This window comes from Oncorhynchus kisutch, linkage group LG2 (genome assembly GCF_002021735.2).
Source record: "Oncorhynchus kisutch isolate 150728-3 linkage group LG2, Okis_V2, whole genome shotgun sequence".
NCBI classification, from domain to species: domain Eukaryota; kingdom Metazoa; phylum Chordata; class Actinopteri; order Salmoniformes; family Salmonidae; genus Oncorhynchus; species Oncorhynchus kisutch.
In genome coordinates, this window is record NC_034175.2 from 17093755 (window position 1) to 17117495 (window position 23741).

Sequence of the window (23741 nt, forward strand, 5' to 3'; positions counted from 1 at the left end):
GAGGGTATAAAACCTGTGCGTGAAGAATTTACAGAGAAGACTACGTGACCCAAGCTGCAGCCGAGGTCTAAAAAAGTCAACAAACCCAAAACGCAACACAAGTTTGAAGACAAAGAAATCTTTTTCTACCCAAGCTACGGATGAGTAGCTGTGTCTAAGCGGCTGAATTCCAGTCGAACCACCTAGCCTCCACTCCCCATCGGATCGTGGTATCTACACCGTTTCATTCCTACGCTGTGAGCTCCAGAGATGTCTGTCCTCAGAAGAGCCCTTCCAGAACAAGGGCGAGGGAACAGACTCCTAAGCCAAAAGGACACTGACATCGTGAGGACAACCAGAGAGTTGCGCCGGAGAAGTGCGTCATTGAGCAGCCTGAACGGTCCACGTGGAGAACCCACGGAGACCTTCCCCAAGTAATTACATCATTATATTCTGACAGATATATTCTGACTCTCTGGTCTGATGAAACCAACTCTTTGGACTGAATGCCAAGCGTCACATATGGAGGACACCTGGCACCATCCCTACGGTGAAGCATGATGGTGGCAGCATTATGCCACCACTTCAGCAGCAGGGACTGGGAGACTAGTCAGGATCGAGGAAAGTTTGAACGGATCAAAGTACAGAGAGATCCTTGATGAAAACCTGCTCCAGAGCGTTCAGGACCTCAGACTGGGGGCGAAGGTTCACCTTCCAACAGGACAACGACCCTAAGCACACAGCCAAGACAACGCAGGAGTGGTTTCGGAACAAGTTTCTGAATGTACTTGAGTGGCCCAGCCAGAGCCCGGACATGAACCCAATCAAACATCTTTGGAAAGACCTGAAAATAGCTGTGAAGCGAAGCTCCCCATCCAACCTGACAGAGCTTGAGAGGATCTGTAGAGAAAAAAACTCCCCAAATAGAGGTGTGCCAAGCTTGTAGCGTCATACCCAAGAATACTCAAGGCTGTAATCACTGCCAAAGGTAATGCAACAAAGTTGCTGAATAAAGGGTCTGAATAGTTAGGTAAATGTGGTATTTTTATACATTTGCACAAACAAAACAAAAATACTGCTGTTTTTGCTTTGTCATTATGGGGTATTGTGTGTAGACTGAGGGGGGAGAAAACAATTGAATCAATTTTAGAATAAGGCTGTAACGTAACAAAATGTGGAAAAGGGGTATGAATACATTATCGAATGCACTTCATAAATATATAAGTACATTTATTAGTATTTAGTAGTGTTCTGTTCCTACTGTATACTGCAGATAAACTGAATGCCAACAGAGAGACTTCTCACAGCAGGCCTACTGCTGTACACCTGCTCCTCTATAAATGATTGGCAACCCAGCCCTTCTCCTTAATCCATCTCTCCTCTGCCTACTCTACTGCCCCATCACCAGTTCAGTCCTGCTGCCACCGTGATCCATCATTCTATCCTTTTCAGTTTACTCATCCCATCTTTACCCTTCATTTTCAGCAGCACAGTGATGGTGTTAAAATTTAAAAAAAGACTTGAGCATAATTTTACAGCCACCTTTCAAAGCTGGGCCTCTCAGGAACTCACGACAGGAGGGAAGAGGGAGAGAGAGATGGATTATTACAGAGGCGGGGAGAAGGATGGAAGTGGAGGTATTAGTCTATTTATTCAGCACATTCCAATGAAGTATTGTGTTGTTATTCACTGTCCTCTCTAAGGACTGCGGTTACAAACTTTCCACCGGTGTATATTTGACCTCTAGAAAGATCAGTTCTGCATTTCTGCTGCAGTTTCTGTCTGTGTAAATAGATCATAAGGTCTACCACTTCTCTCCATCACACAGACATCATAGGTAACAGTGATTTCCAGGTGAACAAAAAAGGACAGCAGACATTGATCAAATCAATTACAGGGAGACGCCTCCAGAATAGGAGCAGAGAAAATGTCAAACTACATTAATCACACAGCACCGAATGTTCTGTAAACACCAGGAGGCTTGTAGGAAGTCACAACATCAGATTCTACAGAATCACAGTGTCACAGAAACACTATCAGTGTGTCCTCGAATCCAGTCGGGAGTCAAATTTTACACAACATTCAACACTTGGCAGACATTTGACACAGGTCAAAGGTAAGATCATCAGTACATAGTTACATCAGATCATTTATTTATTTATTTCACCTTTATTTAACCAGGTAGGCAAGTTGAGAACAAGTTCTCATTTACAATTGCGACCTGGCCAAGATAAAGCAAAGCAGTTCGACAGATACAACGACACAGAGTTACACATGGAGTAAAACAAACATACAGTCAATAATACAGTATAAACAAGTCTATATACAATGTGAGCAAATGAGGTGAGAAGGGAGGTAAAGGCAAAAAAGGCCATGGTGGCAAAGTAAATACAATATAGCAAGTAAAACACTGGAATGGTAGATCTGCAATGGAAGAATGTGCAAAGTAGAAATAGAAATAATGGGGTGCAAAAGAGCAAAATTAATTAATTAATTAAATACAGTTGGGAAAGAGGTAGTTGTTTGGGCTAAATTATAGGTGGGCTATGTACAGGTGCAGTAATCTGTGAGCTGCTCTGACAGTTGGTGCTTAAAGCTAGTGAGGGAGATAAGTGTTTCCAGTTTCAGAGATTTTTGTAGTTCGTTCCAGTCATTGGCAGCAGAGAACTGGAAGGAGAGGCGGCCAAAGAAAGAATTGGTTTTGGGGGTGACTAGAGAGATATACCTGCTGGAGCGTGTGCTACAGTTGGGAGATGCTATGGTGACCAGCGAGCTGAGATAAGGGGGGACTTTACCTAGCAGGGTCTTGTAGATGACATGGAGCCAGTGGGTTTGGCAACGAGTATGAAGCGAGGGCCAGCCAACGAGAGCGTACAGGTCGCAATGGTGGGTAGTATATGGGGCTTTGGTGACAAAACGGATTGCACTGTGATAGACTGCATCCAATTTGTTGAGTAGGGTATTGGAGGCTATTTTGTAAATGACATCGCCAAAGTCGAGGATTGGTAGGATGGTCAGTTTTACAAGGGTATGTTTGGCAGCATGAGTGAAGGATGCTTTGTTGCGAAGTAGGAAGCCAATTCTAGATTTAACTTTGGATTGGAGATGTTTGATATGGGTCTGGAAGGAGAGTTTACAGTCTAACCAGACACCTAAGTATTTGTAGTTGTCCACGTATTCTAAGTCAGAGACGTCCAGAGTAGTGATGTTGGACAGGCGGGTAGGTGCAGGTAGCGATCGGTTGAAGAGCATGCATTTAGTTTTACTTGTATTTAAGAGCAATTGGAGGCCACGGAAGGAGAGTTGTATGGCATTGAAGCTTGCCTGGAGGGTTGTTAACACAGTGTCCAAAGAAGGGCCGGAAGTATACAGAATGGTGTCGTCTGCGTAGAGGTAGATCAGAGACTCACCAGCAGCAAGAGCGACCTCATTGATGTATACAGAGAAGAGAGTCGGTCCAAGAATTGAAGCCTGTGGCACCCCCATAGAAACTGCCAGAGGTCCGGACAGCAGACCCTCCGATTTGACACACTGAACTCTATCAGAGAAGTAGTTGGTGAACCAGACAAGGCAATCATTTGAGAAACCAAGGCTGTCGAGTCTGCCGATGAGGATGTGGTGATTGACAGAGTCGAAAGCCTTGGCCAGATCAATGAATACGGCTGCACAGTAATGTTTCTTATCGATGGCGGTTAAGATATCGTTTAGGACCTTGAGCGTGGCTGAGGTGCACCAATGACCAGCTCTGAAACCAGATTGCATAGCAGAGAAGGTATGGTGAGATTCGAAATGGTCGGTAATCTGTTTGTTGACTTGGCTTTCGAAGACCTTAGAAAGGCATGGTAGGATAGATATAAGTCTGTAGCAGTTTGGGTCAAGAGTGTCCCCCCCTTTGAAGAGGGGGATGACCGCAGCTGCTTTCCAATCTTTGGGAATCTCAGACGACACGAAAGAGAGGTTGAACAGGCTAGTAATAGGGGTGGCAACAATTTCGGCAGAAAGAAAGGGTCCAGATTGTCTAGCCCGCCTGATTTGTAGGGGTCCAGATTTTGCAGCTCTTTCAGAACATCAGCTGAATGGATTTGGGAGAAGGAGAAATGGGGAAGGCTTGGGCGAGTTGCTGTTGGGGGTGCAGTGCTGTTGACCGGGGTAGGAGTAGCCAGGTGGAAAGCATGGCCAGCCGTAGAAAAATGCTTATTGAAATTCTCAATTATGGTGGATTTATCAGTGGTGACAGTGTTTCCTATCTTCAGTGCAGTGGGCAGCTGGGAGGAGGTGTTCTTATTCTCCATGGATTTTACAGTGTCCCAGAACTTTTTTGAGTTAGTGTTGCAGGAAGCAAATTTCTGCTTGAAAAAGCTAGCCTTGGCTTTTCTAACTGTCTGATAAACAGGCACCAAACTGCTTCATTAAATATGGTACTTAAACACTCATGGTTAACTTTTTCCATTTATCTCATGTTTATTACATATCAACTCATATCTATAGTAACTCAAATACAGGAAAATAATTGATCAAATAATTACAGCCCTACTCATATTTTAAATCAGTAGGGCTCTGGGTTCAATGTAATGTAAATGTGAGTCAAACAAGCACCAACGCGTGCACATGCAAGTGTAAGTAAAGTGGAACTTTATAAAAAAAGACTATGCTTTCTCTTTGGGCATAAGAAAATCGTATCCCGCTCTACACAGCCTTTAAATTAGTCAGAGCTTGCGCTCTTCGGAGCCCTAACAGAGTATTAATTTGGTTAACCGGCACATGTTCAGATAAACATCTCGTTGCTACATATTCACGCTTGCCTCCATGGCTGCACGCATGTAAGAGAAGCTTTGAAATATAAAGCCTTCCTATAATCTTCACGGCGTACATTTGACAAGACGTGCCAACACTTCAAAGACCAGAGCGTTTCAGCTAAACATTCCTCAGCATAGGCTATCAACACTGGAATAGTATCAGCTTTCAGAAGAGAACACAGACACACAGCTATTTTCCAAGATAATTAACTGATTTAATCTCCCCAGTTAAGCAGGGCAATTAATCTTGGTGAAAAGGGAGTGAGATGGGATGAAAAGGGCCTTTTCAATTGGAGGTCAAAGATTTACAGTCAGATAGTAAACATGCATCTCTGCAGTCACGCTTCGCTAGCCTTGGCCTTAATTGTGTCCCGATTGAGACTGTTCCTTTTGCTGTGAGACACAAACAAATTGTGACTGGCCTAGATATGTCAGAGACCCACAGAGTTAATACTGGAGAAGTAGTTATACCACACATGACTCAGGGAGAGCTCGTCTTCATCATGCTTCATGGTCTGATGCTACAACAACCTAGAAGCTGACAACTGATCAGGTCAGTCTGAATGTTCTCTGAGGCAAAGTGAAGGACAACCGTGTTCCGGCATGGACATGGGGATGCAAGCCACTTGTTCCAGGTGGTTGCTTAGCCATTGTTTAACTTCAGTGTTCCAGTCAACGTCTAATGTGCTGAAGCACCACTTGTAATGAACAGCTGCCTCTTGGATTCCTCAGCACACTCATACAATGTTCCATGGCTGCAGGCTTGGACAGCAAGCGTTGACACCCTGGGGCGGACGGCACGAAATGCCATTTTTAGCCCAGAGGGCCTGTCGAACTTGGGATTTTAGAGCAAAATGATAATTATTTGGCTAACAATGGGGAAAGAAATGGGCTGGTGTGGGGGCCTCGATAAAATAAATGGGCCGGCGAGTTAGAAATGATAGGGCTAATTTCAGGTCCCAGTCTGCCCCTGTCGACACCCACACACACAAACATTAGCCAACCAGAACAATAGCCACATGCACAGCTCACACACAGCTGTATTGAGTCATTGTCAAGCTGAGCTGCCATTATTAAAACAGCTCCAGTCCTGCTTGCTGAAGCAGTGATGTAACCAGGGCTGACCAGCATCAACATGCACCACAGGACAGGCTGGCCTCCCACCTCCCAGGAGGCCAGAGCATGGCTCCAGCACACGGCCACGACCTTGTCTCTGCTCCCCTTCTCCATCCTTCCCATCCTAGCCACATGACCCTCACCCGCTCAGTGCTATAAGCCTACCAAAACCTCTCTCCACAGGAGAGAAAGAGACAGGTCACAGATGGTCTCTTGACTTTTCAGGATTACAAAATGACACTAACCGTCTTAACCCAATCTCCATACCCTCAGGGATATACTGGCTGTTCTGTAATACATGGAACTGAGTTACTGTGGTGGTAAAGGAGACTTTCTACCACAACCAGTATCTTTCCAGGGAAAGACATGACAACATTCTTCTTGCACTGCAAGAATGCATGTAGTAATTGTAATAAAATGCAATATTTACAGTATGACCATATACATTCCTACAAACTCTCTCCAGGTCCTTTTGCTTTATCCCGGACACTATGGTGACAGGTTGACGTATTAGAGCCCCCAGCCTCTGACAAAGATGTGCAGGGACCTATAGAGTCTCTGTGATCCATCTGCACTTGACTCAGAGCCAGAGAACAATCCCATACATCAGCTAGAGACAGCTCTCTCCCCCAGTCTGAATCTATTCCAGCTGTACCAAATCCAACCAATCTACTGGATGATCTCCTCCAGGCCTGAAGGATTTTCATTGCTTTCCTCCCCCAGCCAGACACCACTAAGCCCCACATCTGTTCAATCTATGGCCATCATGGAGGTCAGTTCATAACTAATCTCACAGACATATCCACAGTCGGTCTCCTCTGTTCTGGACCTCAGGCATCTCCCCTCCTCTCTCTCATTATCAGTCTCTCCTTCGTTCTTCCCACCTCCAGACGCACTGCGGTTAGATGACTGAGGCAGGCAGGGGGTGAGATGATCTCGACTGTGCACTTCAGTTCAGCTACGTGGTAATCACTGTCGGTAACAGGCCATGCAGGAGAGAGCGAGAGGGAGGGGGGAGGTAAACTGTGCCCAAACCTTGCACCAGCCACAACACATCACCATCACCATTCTCCTCCTCTCTATTGTTCCAACTTTCCCACCACTAGCTGTACCTACTCTCCAGACAAGATGGGGCAGCTGAGGGGGAAGGGCAATAGGACTTCAATGTGTAATGCTAACCAGGGATGGGGTCAATTCTGTTTCAATTATGACTGGTCTACTTTTGTCAAGTCACACTCTTCAAACTTGAGGTGAACGAGAAGGAAACTAAACATATTTCATGAGGTATAAGAAAAGCACTTTTCATCATTTTACACTACTGGTGACTGCAGCAATCGAGGCTGATTCAGCACTTTAAAAATGGGAGTTGTTAAAGAAAGTGCAGGGTGCCCAAACGACCCCTCGGGAAACATACAGTGCAGGGTGCCCAAACGACCCCTCGGGAAACATACAGTGCAGGGTGCCCAAACGACCCCTCGGGAAACATACAGTGCAGGGTGCCCAAACGACCCCTCGGGAAACATACAGTGCAGGGTGCCCAAACGACCCCTCGGGAAACATACAGTGCAGGGTGCCCAAACGACCCCTCGGGAAACATACAGTGCAGGGTGCCCAAACGACCCCTCGGGAAACATACAGTGCAGGGTGCCCAAACGACCGACTGAGTCAAGCAGTCTCTGATCCACTTACAAGGGCAGTCAGCCATTAACTTGTGACACGTACTACCTCAGGATATACAAGTCTTCTCAACATCTAAGGTAAGTAACCATCTATTGTTTTGTTACGCAAAAGCCTGAGTTATGGTGTGTGTGTGTGTGTGTGTGTGTGTATCTAGACCAAAGTCAAGGGCATTTTTCCACAGCGCTGCCACTCCCCGTGTACCTTATCATTAGCCTTCTAACGCAAATGATAATGTATTGCTCACGTAGGCTACTTCAACAAACCAGAGAGATAGAGAATTTCCACCCCTCTGGGCAAACAATGATTCAAGTTCAAAGTTGTGTACATGCTCACCCACTGACGGAGAATGGAAAGATGGAGGTGGAGATACGTTGCAATAGGAGAGGAGAATAGAGTATAGAGGAATAGGAAGATAGGGAAAGAGAGGAAGAGTGTTTGTTGATTGATTCAGGACTGCTGTGTTAGGATGGGCTCTGCCACAGTCACCACTGTGAGGTTGATTAACTCAACCATGTCAGAGAGGCAGCCATTTACCGCACCTTTGATCTATTTCAACCTGAACCGCTTTGTAATGATCCCAACCACACCATCGACCTATGAGACCTGTGTGTGTGTGTGTGTGTGTGTGTGTGTGTGTGAGAGAGACCAGTGCCCTAGAATCGCCCTTTGCAGTCAGGTCCCACTGACTTCTTGTTGCAGAGCTCAGCATTGTATGACAGACAAGCGAGTCCTGCACTTGTTCATAATTAAGATGCCTGCCAACCTAGTGTGGAAATAAGAGCCACAGAGTTGTTTTTTAAAGTTTCAGTCTCAATCCCTCGAGTATGTGCCAAACTCTAATTGAATTCCTGAACAACACATCATGGCTTCATACCATTGCTTTCGGTGAAATAACTGGGCCAGTAGATGCAGGGGTGCAACTTTGGTTTTAGGAATGAGGGGGACATAACCCGGGCATCTGAAGCTCATTTTATGCATTTCTACTAGGGCTGTCACCGACAAAAATTGAATCTTGGTCAACCAAGAGTAGTCTTTTCTTTTATTGGTTGAAATTTTCGAACGTGTATTTTTCTATATATATATAGACACACCCTAAGTGTTTTAATAAAATCAACTATATGTACTGAACTTGTCTGATGCTTTAGGCAGGCTGTTTGATTAAATAACTAAGACACACAAATGATTCAAGAGAGAGCCAGAGATCAAGATAGCCAGAAGAAAAAAGATAAAAAAATCCCGCTGCTCCTGCTTCGCAGAATTACGCTTCTGAAGTTGCCGGCAATAGGCTACACCAGCACCGGCTACACTATTTGGATGGCCAATTTATCTTACCATTTCTACCAGTCTGCATGCTAGTTCTGATTTTTATATGCACATTTTCATGGTACAGTTTAATTTCATTTATAAGTCTTTGTATCTCAAAATCATTGTCTGTGGTTAATTTACATTCTATCTAAATGAAAATCTAAAAGTAACTTTTATTGCATTGCCAACAATGTAAAAATAGCGTACATAAAGCCAACACAAAAACATTGCAGCCTGCAGGTAGAAAATATCCTGATAAAAATAAATATCCTATGAATCACATTGGCTACGCATGGCCTGTCTGCAATGAACTTGAAACATTGTATCAACTATGAACTGTGTCATCCAGAAACTTGTGCTAGCAAACTTGAAACATTGTATGAAATATTCTGGGCCCTCAGTTTCCCGCAGCAGTGAGCTCTGGACAGACACAGCTGTTGGCCATTTGTGAAAGCGATATGAAGTAGTCAGGTATTTTATGACGTTTCCACTGGATCAGAGCTTTACATTTTTCACTTTCATGTCAAATGTTTATCGAAAGGGAGAGAGCTGGAAATATCGTTCAAATCCTTTGAGAAACTATTGTCATTCTCAATTGATTATAAAAACAGACTTTGTTAACTTGCTGTTTGAGGTGAAGAAAAATTAGTTGGAGAAGCTCCACAGCTCATTATGGGAACATTTATGGGCCTAAATTTGTGTGCAAGCCAGGTAGACTAGTCCTACTTCTATATGCGTAAACAGGTGTGCATCCTTATTCAACGTTGACAGGAGCGTTTCAAACAAAAGACGATTAATAAATTGGCAAAACTCGTAAATGGAATGAAATAAAAACGTGTTTCTCACAAGTGTAGCAAAGGTTGTGAGGTCACACATCCACTCCGAAAATAAGAACAATAGATGACTGTAATAATAATATATTCAATGCATTAACAAAAATGACCGTAACCAAACAAACACTTCAGATTAGAAATAATTGGAATTAATGGTAAAATATAGGCCACTACTGGTGATAAATGTAATGGGGAATTGATAGACACAGCAAACAAGGCACACGATGAAGTTATGTAGCAATGAATACACACGAAATGGCGGGAGAGCACGCATTCTGGAGAGCCGTGCCTTGTGCATCTGAGCCACAATCCCCATATCCTCGGACCATCCCCGTGGCCCCTGGATTACTCCACTGAGACCAGTGCAAATCAGACCAGTGTGCCAAAGAAAAAATAACTGCTCCACTAAAACAAATCTTGTGTTTTCAATACAGACCCTTTTTGTCATGAAGTATTCCATATAAGGCACCCAGACCTTCTGAAAGATGCACAGTATACCCTTCATCTTGTAATAAATCACATCTAGTGATGCATAACTTGACATTTCTGCCACCCATTGTGACATTCTGGGAGGATAACCAACCATCCAATTAATAGCAATGCATTTCTTAGCCTCTATAAATGCCAGGTTCCATAGTTTCTTCTGGTAACTGTCTCCAGTATCAACATTTCCAAGCAAACAAAAACAGCGGGTAGGGAGAATCTGTAGACATGCTGAGATAAAAGAACATACTCTTTTCCTGAACTCAGCCCCAAGATCATAACATATGCAAACACGTCCCCTTTCGGATTTTACACCACCAGCAGAGGAACTACATTTCTGAGTGCAAGATATTCAGTTTTACTGACATAGATGACGTTCTATGGATGGTCTTAAACTGCAGTCATTTATGTCTGAGATTATATGAACAAACATATCGGTATCCATCATCAGTAGTGTCTCCCAGGTCTTCGTCACATTTGTTTTGGCCATGTTTTGTGTCATCAGGAAAAGCCTCTATAAACCCTTGATACAGATTGGAAATCAACTTTAGAGGGACTGCCTTAAAATTGTATAAATCTTTGAAGCTTCTGGCTTGTCCAGTGTTGGTGTTTGCAAAAGTTCACCTCAGCGCCGTCACAGACTGGTCTTCCCTATTTGACTGACCCTGCTGAGACCCCTGTCACCATCTGATCCTGCTCAGATGAATATCGGTCTTCAATCGTTTGGCCCCTGGGTTTATTGACTCAGGTCTAGTGTGATTGAGGCAAAAATAATAGCTAAAGTTAGTGATCTAGCTAGCTAACCTTAGCCAACTTTTGGCTAGCTCTAATGGTCCACCAACTGGCGAAAACTAGCCAAGTTAGTTTACTTCTGTTGAAACGGGACAATAAGGCTACAAAACATTTCCATACACACTAAAGCAGTTAGATGCTGCTCCCTGACAGATAGCTGGAGGCTAAAGCTGAACTGGCTGTGGTAGCTACTAGCTAGCTAGTTCATTCTCTTCAGACGAGAGGGGATGAAACATTAGCTAACGTTACATGTCAGTTACACTACTAGCTCAGCACTGCAAATAAAAAAAAGTCTTAACTCAAACAGCTGTTAACTTGCCAGCTACAGTGGGGAGAACAAGTATTTGATAACCTACAAAATCGGCAGTGTTTCCTACTTACAAAGCATGTAGAGGTCTGTAATTTGTATCATAGGTACACTTCAACTGTGAGAGACGGAATCTAAAACAAAAATCCAGAAAATCACATTGTAGGATTTTTAAGTAATTAATTTGCATTTTATTGATAAAATGATATGATAAAACTGCTGGGGGGCAAAAATGATATTTCAATGTGGGGGGGGGTTGTGCACCTGAGTAGATGTGCGAAAGGTAGGCAGAGGAACTCATACAATCCAATATCCTCAAACTTAGAATAACTTCCTTTTTCTATAAGGAAACTTAATTTGTGTTGTCAGGGGCATTAACTAAATCACAACCACACAAAGGTGCATTCTCATTATGAAGCCATATAGAGGTTGCCTGAATGAGAGGAACACAATGCCCAAAGCAGAGCTAAGAACACCAGAGGGGACAAAACCTTTTCACGTCTGGTTTGGTCCTGGCGATTCCTCTCTGAATGTTTCCAGCTGCAGGGCTCTATTATCCAGATGAGCAGGTCCCCTCTAACAATAACTACGGCTTTGCAGATTAGGGAACCAAGATCACAGCTTCACACAGAGCCCCCCCCCCCCCCCCCCCCCCCCCATTAAGCAGCCGGGGCTTTAACACTTAGTGATGTCGTTGTTGTTAGAGCCATCACTCATCGTTACCGTGTATTGAGGGGCAATTAGACAAATGAGGGCAAAACCCTGCAGGCCATTCACTTGTCCAAGCAAGTAAAGCTAGGTAAATAGGTAACACTTAATTTAATAGTCCAGCCCATTTGGTGTTCAATGTGATATTTGCTTAGTATTTAGAAATGATGTGTAGTCAACCTGGTATCAAATAGTATGTGCTGGTTTTAATGAATCCCAAAGAAACTAGGCAAATAGAATGCAAACTAGGCAAATGGAATGCAAACTAGGCAAATGGAATGCAAACTAGGCAAATGGAATGCAAACTAGGCAAATGGAATGCAAACTAGGCAAATGGAATGCAAACTAGGCAAATGGAATGCAAACTAGGCAAATGGAATGCAAACTAGGCAAATGGAATGCAAACTAGGCAAATGGAGTGCAAACTAGGCAAATAATGCATTTCCGATAAATAAAAGATTTTGGACTGTTTCTACGGTCAATATGAGCAGAGACCCCCAGCCCGTAGTCCCCCTGTTCACCCAGTGGTGTCCCACCTGTCTGGCCACTCTCCGGGCCTCCCAGTAGGGTTTGGAATCCTCCACCGCCTTCCCAATCTTCTTGACCAGCTCATCCAGCTTCACCGTGGCCTCAACCAGCACCGTGCGGAACTTCTGCCTGGCATCCTGGAGAGGAAACAGGGAGAACAGGTTAACTAGGACTGTAGCGAACTTCCAATCCTTTGCTTGCTATGAATGTTCACAAAGGTCATAGAAGACTCAACAGTCATCTCAATGTTTAGGCGATGACATCATTACGTCATTGTTCTTAACCGTTTAACCAACCGAGTTAACACTTGACAGCAAATATTAAGTTAGGCGCAGCAGGATTTCACAAAACCAGAGTATTCATTTCAGACTCTTAAGGTAATTCAATTAATTTTGACGTACGAGTTGGGGCTCTCCCTCCTTCGATTATAAGAATTGAAAAGGCCAGTGTCCTAAAATTGCATTAGTCTGTTATCAAGTTAACAGGGGCAGCGATGTCAATGTAACCTTCAGACAGAAGCAAACAGGTCATTAACAAAGAAATGGCCATATGGAAATGATCATCAGAAATAGCCTTTTATGCGACACACCATCAGCTCCTGTTAATGTTTATTCCTCCGTCATGGTGGTCAGATGTAAAAGCCCCAGCAAAGCATGCTGATAAAGCCAATAACAGGCCTCCATTCAATCATATCAAACCTCATCTAATCCGAAACATTCATTTGCCTTGAAACCGTTTTAGATAAGGCAGAAGAGATTTTTCTGAGAACAAGCAAGTGGGTTCAAGTGTGACGTCCAGAAGGAGACATGATGGTGGACAGAAAACAAAAACAAGCATGAAAACAGATTCCTGGAGATGTCAGTGTGGAAAAAATATATTGCACTTATGCAATAAGTTTATTGGATTGTTTTCAATTCTTTGAAAGGTTCAATCTGACCATGGGATTTGATGTAAAGAGACTATAAATAAATCTGCACCAGTGTTCTGGACTAAGATATCCTTCCTGTTACCGGTTCAAATCTGAGGGATGGAAGGCCAATTGTGAGAACAGGGCAGGGACACACACTTCCTGTGACATCATCAGTCATCCTGCAACAAGCTGGCATCTGAGGACAAACACCATAGCCCCTGAACCCTAGCCCCTAAACCCTAAAGCCTAGCCCCTAAACCCTAGCCCCTAAACCCTAGCCCCTAAAACCCTAAACCCTAGCCCCTAAACCCTAAAGCCTAGCCCCTAAACCCTAAAGCCTAGCCCCTAAACCCTAGCCCCTAAACCCTAGCCTCCTTCCCATTCAGTGTGTATGAAGATCAAGGAACCAAATACAGAGATGGCTCCACCACCGCTGTTTGCCATTTGCTCAATAGAGAAAATTCAGAGGATGGGTCCCCCCTTTCTCCATCTCTCCTCATAATGCATTTCCTCCCCCACTCTCCCACTCTAATCCATCCATTTTTTCTGTTCTCATTTCCACCATCTCCCTCTTTTTCTCCTCTAGCTGATACAGCAGAGGTTACAGTACAGTACAGTCTCTCTGTCCCTCACACCTCAGAGGTTACAGTGCAGTCTCTCTGTCCCTTACACCTGAGAGGTTACAGTACAGTCTCTCTGTCCATCACACCTGAGAGGTTACAGTACAGTCTCTCTGTCCATCACACCTCAGAGGTTACAGTACAGTCTCTCTGTCCCTCACACCTCAGAGGTTACAGTACAGTGCAGTCTCTCTGTCCCTCACACCTCAGACGTTACAGTGCAGTCTCTCCGTCCCTCACACCTCAGAGGTTACAGTACAGTCTCTCTGTCTCTCACACCTCAGAGGTTACAGTACAGTCTCTCTGTCTCTCACACCTCAGGGTCGAGCAGAGCTTTGCTTTTGTGACGCATTTCATCTCCTCTGTCACAGCCTCCTCATACACTGAACACCATGTCAAACACGCAGTCGTAAACCTACAAATATTTGAATTCAATCCAATCCATGTGTGTAACTGTATTGCCCTTTACCCAGATACATATTTTTCCACTTGGATGGTGATATTGATATTAATGAAAGGCCTCCGAATTCAACAAAAACTTCAGATGTTATGGAACTACAGTCATTGTTCTGCTTTTCCCCTTGTCACAAAAGCTGTCACACGTGCTCCTTGACATGATCAATACAAACCCTACAGCCAATAGTCCAATACCAGGGCATGATGACAGGCCTACATCCACTGGGCTCTGCTGCTGGCGATCCTCATCACTCCATCAACACCAGAAGCTCTGCCAAATCTGTACTGAGCAGTAGTTAAGATTTCTTCCTTTTAAATTTTGTGATTTTTTTAGGGGGGGCTGCGGCACCCTCAGCACCCCTACTTCCCTCGGGTAAGTACTTGAGAAATGGTGAATCAGTACATCTGTTTGTTTATCCCCTTTGAAGTCAAATGCATTAAAAAAAGTTGGACATTATTCCTTGCTCTCTCAGAAAAGAAACATACTGGATATTATTTTGTTTGTGTTTTCGTGTGTTTTTTTTTTAATCTGTTATTTTGAGACATTCATTTTGTTTACAGATCGGAGGAGCCATTGGTAAGGACTCAAGTCCATGTCAAATAGACACGCTTCACCGAATGGTGCACCATTTACTCCAACGGCAGACAGCTTTGCATTGAGACCACATCAAACTGGGTCTACACATAAACAGATTTGACCATGATCCGCTGACTCAACAACAACAACACAGAGGGGGTATATCTGAACTCGAAAAACAACTAAGTATTCGACAAGAACTCATTGAACCTCAAGATCAATGGAAACATTGTACAAGTTCTTTAAGCTTTATGCTGATCAAGTCGGTGAGGATCCAGTAACATTAGAAATGACAGGTATTTTATAGACTGAATGCCTTTGACCCAAACGGATGTCCTAAAGAGACGTTCTACTGTAATACAGTTCCAAAACGGTATATGACTGACAGAGCTGTGTGCCACTATTTTACTGACATTTAACAGCATCCAAAGATCATCATTCTGCAACATAAACCACCTCAATGACCAGAACGAATCATCTTTCATATCCAGAGGTCAATGTCTAATGGTTGAAAGGAATTCTTTGATAGTGGGTCACCTTGTAATTGTCAATCAGTGTCAGCCATGTGGTGCACTTTGGAGGGAACATGTATGTTAAACTTGAAAGTGTGTGTGTGTGTGTGTGTGTGTGTGTGTACGGTCTTACCTCCAGTTGTGTCTCACATCTGTTGATGTCATCTGTGGACTGGTTGAGTTTCTCCAGTTCTCCCTGTAAGAAAGAGAGCATAGGACAATATTGAGCAACACCAAGAGAAAGGAATGTACAGTATCTGGGAAGTCTGCAACATCTGGAATGTGTTACACTAGGCTGAAATACTAGACTGGACAATAGAAGTTAGCGTGATGGTTTGAACGAACACAAGGATCAGCTACTATCTTGATTTATGGATATATTAAATGCACATAGCTTTTATGTTATTTTTCAACCAATGAATAGCCTAATACACAGCAGAGGGTATATTCAGATGAACATGCTATTTGAGTGTCAGGCCTTACCTCCCATGCATTCCATTAAATCAAAAACAAGTTTGGCTAAAACATAGACAATCATAAACATAACCAGTAGGCCTACATCGCAACTAAGTCAGGTACAATACTGACCTTTTGTTCAAGGTAGACAGACACTCTTGATAAATCAATACATGAAAAACTCAAATCAGACAAGAGCCCAAATCAGATAAGACTTTCTGCCAGGGATAATACATACTCTTAAGATGTGCACTGTATCAAATGAAGTTAAATGAATTAATTAGTTAGTCTCAATTGAAACAAAGAGCAATTGTTATTATAACGTACCTGAATTCTAGGGTCCACCTCCTCTTCTTCGTATTCCGAATCTTCGTCAGACCTATTTTCCTTCTCCAAATGGTCCATTCTGGATGATAACGCAGACTGACTGTGTGCTGTCGGAGCGAACAAAGCCAATTTCCAAGAGACGCTCTAACCGCGTGACAGGAGTTTCACGAACACGCTCAATCACACTGCAACGTTAGCGATGATAAAAACGACGTTTGAAATATTTATATCTATATCAAAGCGCTATACAGGTCATTGAAAGACAAAAGAGTGATAATCGTCTTGTATGTTAATTGACATAGCAGCACTCTACCTGCGTCCAATACCGAGCCACTGAGGAAGTGATGATGAAATGACTTTTATCTACAGCGTAACGTTACGCCCCTTCTGCTGTCCAAACCGATGCATTTATAGATGTATGTACCATCAGAGACGACTTACTGTGTGGTAAAACAGTTATAACAAGCTGAATATACAATTTGGGAAACTCAATACCTTTTTATACATCTATTTAATATATATTTCTTCCCAAAATAGAATGTTACAGATTTCAGATAATAATGAATGAAATGGGTATTTAATGAATACCCTTAGATATTCATTGCCCCTACATTCCACATAGACCAGTTAGCAATACCCAACCAGATACCCTCTTTGTATTAGCCAACTCCAAAATACCAGATATATTATACTCACCAATCATGTTAGACAAGACTCATCTGGGATGTTGTACATCTGAGTGGAACTGTCCCCTTTCTTCATGGACATGTTTGACCTAAATCTTTTTAATTCTCACTTTCTCTATCTAAGGTAATGGAATGCCCAGTATGTCAATGTAATGTGTAGGTGGTAATGTTATAAAGAGTTTGTGAAGTGATAGAGGCTTTGAATGACACCTATCAGTGCAATTGCTTGACATTAGAACATAAGGCTCAGTTATCATTCAACTACCATTAGAATGCTGGATTTCCAGTTATTTTACTGCAGTGCACTATGATGACAGGACAGACGTATCAAAGCTATTGAGCCCATACAATCTAATCAGGTTCACTTCTTGTTAGCTGTGTTTGTCCCATCCTGATTCAGACACCATGTGACCCAGATATAGTAAATATGATTAGATAGGCAAATAGCACCCATTCACATCATCAGTGAAGGACCCTTATCCTGAAACAGTTCTGTTCAACAGCCCATTTTGTTCATTAACCTCAGCATATAAGAGGTCCTTATCGGTGCTGCTGTGCGTGATTAGACAGCCGTGGATAGTAAGGTGAGCTACAGTACGTAAGTTCAGGGTACTCAGACACGGTGCTGCCTTTAGGGCTGTTCCCATAGCTAGGACAGGAGTATAGCATCTCTGCAGTGTGGGACTACATCCAGGTATTAAACCCTCTTTTTCTCCCACACACACAAACACACACCTCTTGTACCTGTATTAACACAGGTACAGTCAACACAAACACACACCTCTTGGACCTGTATTCACACAGGTACAGTCAACACAAACACACACCTCTTGTACCTGTATTCACACAGGTACAGTCAACACAAACACACACCTCTTGGACCTGTATTCGCACAGGTACAGTCAACACAAACCTCTTGGACCTGTATTCACACAGGCACAGTCAACACAAACACACACCTCTTGGACCTGTATTCACACAGGTACAGTCAACACAAACCTCTTGGACCTGTATTCACACAGGTACAGTCAACACAAACACACACCTCTTGGACCTGTATTCACACAGGCACAGTCAACACAAACACACACCTCTTGGACCTGTATTCACACAGATACAGTCAACACAAACACACACCTCTTGGACCTGTATTCACACAGGCACAGTCAACACAAACACACACCTCTTGTACCTGTATTCACACAGGTACAGGCAACACAAACACACACCTATTGGACCTGTATTCACACAGATACAGTCAACACAAACACACACCTCTTGGACCTGTATTCACACAGATACAGTCAACACAAACACACACCTCTTGGATCTGTATTCACACAGGTACAGTCAACACAAACACACACCTCTTGGACCTGTATTCACACAGGTACAGTCAACACAAACACACACCTCTTGGACCTGTATTCACACAGGTACAGTCAACACAAACACACACCTCTTGGACCTGTATTCACACAGGTACAGTCAACACAAACACACACCTCTTGTACCTGTATTCACACAGATACAGTCTACACAAACACACACCTCTTGGACCTGTATTCACACAGGTACAGTCAACACAAACACACACCTCTTGGACCTGTATTCACACAGGTACAGTCAACACAAACACACACCTCTTGGACCTGTATTCACACAGGTACAGTCAACACAAACACACACCTCTTGGACCTGTATTCACACAGGTACAGTCAACACAAACACACACCTCTTGTACCTGTATTCACACAGATACAGTCAACACAAACACACACCTCTTGGACCTGTATTCACACAGGTACAGTCAACACAAACACACACCTCTTGGACCTGTATTCACACAGGTACAGTCAACACAAACACACACCTCTTGGACCTGTATTCACACAGGTACAGTCAACACAAACACACACCTCTTGGACCTGTATTCACACAGGTACAGTCAACACAAACACACACCTCTTGGACCTGTATTCACACAGGTACAGTCAACACAAACACACACCTCTTGGACCTGTATTCACACAGATACAGTCAACACAAACACACACCTCTTGGACCTGTATTCACACAGATACAGTCAACACAAACACACACCTCTTGGACATGTATTCACACAGGTACAGTCAACACAAACACAGGTGCTTACTTGCTCCTTCTTTCGCTCTCTCTTTTTCTCTCCCTCTGTCATACCCACATCCAGACACCCTTGTTTTCATTCCCCATGAGCATCAGAGGGGAAAAGAGAGAAGCAGAGGATGGCTGGCAGGCAGACGGGCAGATTGAGGGGGGTGATTGTTTTGACAGTTATGTAAGTCAGACTGTCTGGCTGCTCACCTTAAAGCCATCGGACAGAGCAGCTAGAACGGGCCTGTTAGAACTCCAGTTCACTGACAGTGTTAATAACGAGACACGACGACGGGAGGAAGCAGATCAACCAGTCAGGAAAAGCTCCATGACTTTTTCCACAGCGCTCCAATCTGATTGGGTCGTGTCCCGTTTGGAAAACCTTCTTGGAATACATCCGCTACCCATTCACCGACAGAGAATAACATGCCTCATTTAGGAGGATCACATATATTGTATACAGCCCAGTAGGATGGCAGGGATCAGGTGGGGAGAGGGAGTATGCAGTATATCAAGAACCAATGTGAAATCAGGATTAGTATTTCAATAGGCATTCATAACTGCATAGCCTACAGTGTTTCTCCAATACTTATTTAAACCATAAGCCCCAAAATGCCACATGTAGGACTGTGAACATACACTGCTCAAAAAAATAAAGGGAACACTTAAACAACACAATGTAACTCCAAGTCAATCACACTTCTGTGAAATCAAACTGTCACTTAGGAAGCAACACTGATTGACAATACATTTCACATGCTGTTGTGCAAATGGAATAGACAAAAGGTGGAAATTATAGGCAAGTAGCAAGACACCCCCAATAAAGGAGTGGTTCTGCAGGTGGTGACCACAGACCACTTCTCAGTTCCTATGCTTCCTGGCTGATGTTTTGGTCACTTTTGAATGCTGGCAGTGCTTTCACTCTAGTGGTAGCATGAGACGGGGTCTACAACCCACACAAGTGGCTCAGGTAGTGCAGCTCATCCAGGATGGCACATCAATGCGAGCTGTGGCAAGAAGGTTTGCTGTGTCTGTCAGCATAGTGTCCAGAGCATGGAGGCGCTACCAGGAGACAGGCCAGTACATCAGGAGACGTGGAGGAGGCCGTAGGAGGGCAACAACCCAGCAGCAGGACCGCTACCTCCGCCTTTGTGCAACGAGGAGCACTGCCAGAGCCCTGCAAAATTACCTCCAGCAGGCCACAAATGTGCATGTGTCTGCTCAAACGGTCAGAAACAGACTCCATGAGGGTGGTATGAGGGCCCGACGTCTACAGGTGGGGGTTGTGCTTACAGCCCAACACCGTGCAGGACGTTTGACATTTGCCAGAGATCACCAAGATTGGCAAATTCGCCACTGGCGTCCTGTGCTCTTCACAGAGGAAAGCAGGTTGACACTGAGCACATGTGACAGACGTGACAGAGTCTGGAGACGCCGTGGAGAACGTTCTGCTGCCTGCAACATCCTCCAGCATGACCGGTTTGGCGGTGGGTCAGTCATGGTGTGGGGTGGCATTTCTTTGGGGGGCCGCACAGCCATCCATGTGCTCGCCAGAGGTAGCCTGACTGCCATTAGGTACCGAGAGTCCAGGTCTGGGAGGAGATCCCTCAGGAGACCATCCACCACCTCATCAGGAGCATGCCCAGGCATTGTAGGGAGGTCATACAGGCACGTGGAGGCCACACACACTACTGAGCCTCATTTTGAATTGTTTTAAGGACATTACATCAAAGTTGGATCAGCCTGTAGTGTGGTTTTCCACTTTAATTTTGAGTGTGACTCCAAATCCAGACCTCCATGGGTTGATAAATTTGATTTCAATTGATAATTTATATGTGATTTTGTTGTCAGCACATTCAACTATGTAAAGGAAACAGTATTTAATAAGAATATTTCATTCATTCAGATCTAGGATGTGTTAATTTAGTGTTCCCTTTATTTTTTTGAGCAGTGTATATATATATATATATATTTTAAACTTAAATCAATATCATTAAGGAAGGGATCCCTTCCACGTAATTATACAGGGAACAGTGTACTAGCCTTATCTCACAAGCATACAGCTTCCCACTTTACATCACCGTAACTACTATCAAAAGCACAAGGTCATCTACAGCAGTCAGCATGTTCTGTCCACCCAAAGGAATTCATCTGAATAACAGGATATGTCAAACCCCTCCAGATATAGAGTACTAGAAGGCTATGACCTCTTCAATGCTCTCTTCCACTTTGTGGAGCAGAGCTGACCTCAGCCTGAGCCTGTGTTTCTACAGGAAGTGCCCTCTCTATAAAGGAAAAGACAGCAATATAAGAGAGGCGGATGTTGGTCCCGTTGAGTAGGGTGGAACCTTCAGAACATTGAGGATAGAGATATGTACTATATTTGATCTCTGAGACACAAGGAACATTCTGCCCAATTGAATAACAGAGTGAAAAAGAGAGGGGGCGAGAAATATGAAATCATACCCTGCAATCCCTCCTATCACATTCCTCTTATGCAATATCACACTCGTGGGGGCTCCACCTCACAAAACATTCCAGGTGCATCTATAGCATCTTCATATACAAAGGATCCCAAGAGGCTGATAAGGACCACAGTGCTGTAAATGTTTAGGGGAAAAGTGCCAAGTGTAATAGCAGTGAGTGAATGTGGACTGGGTTACATTAAGAGAACATTATTGGGGGTAGAGGCTCACAATAATGATTCCCCTGGACCATCAGTAAGACCCCTCGTCACGCGATATAGAAAGACGGGCGCCACTTGTTTATGTGTGTGTGTGTGTGTGTACAGGACGGATCAGGGTGTGTACCTGTGTCACGAACGTTATAATGGTGACAGGTGATGAGTGATGATGGGGACCTTGAATTGGACTGGGAGCCCCTGTGTACTCCCTCAACGACTCATTGTGTTGCTATAGACTTCCTATTGACAGGATATGGAAATGGCGGGTACTGTGCTTATTCACTATCCACTGGGCACACACTGGTTGAATACATGTTATTTCCATATCGTTTCAATGAAATTACGCGGAACCAAGGTGGAATAGACATTGAATTGAGTTCTGTACTCAGTGGGTAGGGTCGGTCTGACCTGGGAGCTGCACTGATTATCTGATCTATAAATCAACCCAATTTCTAAAGAAATTATAGATCTCTTTCAGAGATGAATGTCAGTGAAACTGTGCAAAGCCTTTCTCAGACTAATCTCTTGTGGACAGATGTTAAAATGGGCTCCTGAGTGGTGCAGCGGTCTAAGGCACTGCATCTCAGTGCACGAGGTGTCACTACAGTCCCTGGTTCAAATCCAGGCTGAATCACATCCGGCTGTGATTGGGAGTCCCATAAGGGCAGCGCACAATTGGGTTTGGCCGGGGTAGGCTGTCATTGTAAATGGCCGGGGTAGGCTGTCATTGTAAATGGCCGGGGTAGGCTGTCATTGTAAATAGCCGGGGTAGGCTGTCATTGTAAATGGCCGGGGTAGGCTGTCATTGTAAATAGCCGGGGTAGGTTGTCATTGTAAATGGCCGGGGTAGGCTGTCATTGTAAATAGCCGGGGTAGGCTGTCATTGTAAATGGCCGGGGTAGGCTGTCATTGTAAATAGCCGGGGTAGGCTGTCATTGTAAATGGCCGGGGTAGGCTGTCATTGTAAATAGCCGGGGTAGGTTGTCATTGTAAATGGCCGGGGTAGGCTGTCATTGTAAATAGCCGGGGTAGGCTGTCATTGTAAATGGCTGGGGTAGGCTGTCATTGTAAATGGCCGGGGTAGGCTGTCATTGTAAATTATAATTTATTCTTAACTGACTTGCCAGGTTAAATAAACAAAGCAAGACTTTGGTTCTGGGATGTTGAAATGATGGTCAGACCCATTTTAAACAGCAGTGCTTTGTATCAGTAAACCCAGAATAGGCTATAAAAAGCCAGAAGGGAGCTGGCCTTTGAGCCCCAAGTGTCTGGTGGGGTTGTGGCATTTCCCTGAATGTCAGACTCCTCGTGTGCTGTGGATACAGCTGCCCTCCCGTTCCTGATGATGTGAGGAGTGACACATGTCTCATCTCCCAAAGGTGACATGGCACAAACCCACACAGACCCAGTCCACTGCTGGAAAGGGCAAATGCATGGTGGGGTCAGTTCCACATGAAAAAATACACACACAAAACCTACACACACACACACACACACACACACACACACACCTGTAAGGTCTTTGAAAAGGTTACATGTGATTAACAATTTCAGCTTCTTGCTGTTGACTCATCCTGTTGACTCATCCTACTACAGGGTCAGGGGTCACTTTGTGGTGTCACAGATGCTTGTTGTTCAGTGCCTAGACATCAAATCAGAGGTATTCTCAATTTTAAAATATCAGGATTTGTTACTGTTGCACTAAAACAATTCCTGCCCACTTAAAATCATTAAGGTGCATAATCTCAGACACCAAGAACTCAAATCTAGCATAATTGTGTCAGATATGTTACATGCATCTGTCCACGAGAGATTAGTAGGTGCAAGACATCTACATTAAATCATCACTTTTAC

At 43.9% G+C, this 23741-nt stretch overlaps 1 protein-coding gene across 2 annotated transcripts in view; it reads right to left on the reverse strand.

Moving 5' to 3' along the window:
- Positions 1–16732, reverse strand: part of LOC109903616 (SH3 domain-binding protein 5) — a 29061-nt gene extending 12329 nt beyond the window's left edge. The window contains exons 1-3 of one of the 2 annotated variants that reach the window (XR_004202914.1): positions 16386–16732; positions 15736–15798; positions 12536–12664 (exon numbers count right to left, since the gene is read on the reverse strand). Coding sequence is in view for 1 of the 2 variants with exons in the window: in XM_031789107.1 (XP_031644967.1) it covers positions 12536–12664; positions 15736–15798; positions 16386–16463 (270 nt within the window). In the remaining variant the exon portion in view is untranslated. The remainder of the gene's footprint in view (positions 1–12535; positions 12665–15735; positions 15799–16385) is intronic. The other variant, XM_031789107.1, reaches the window with a different exon arrangement.
- Positions 16733–23741: the final 7009 nt, after the last annotated feature.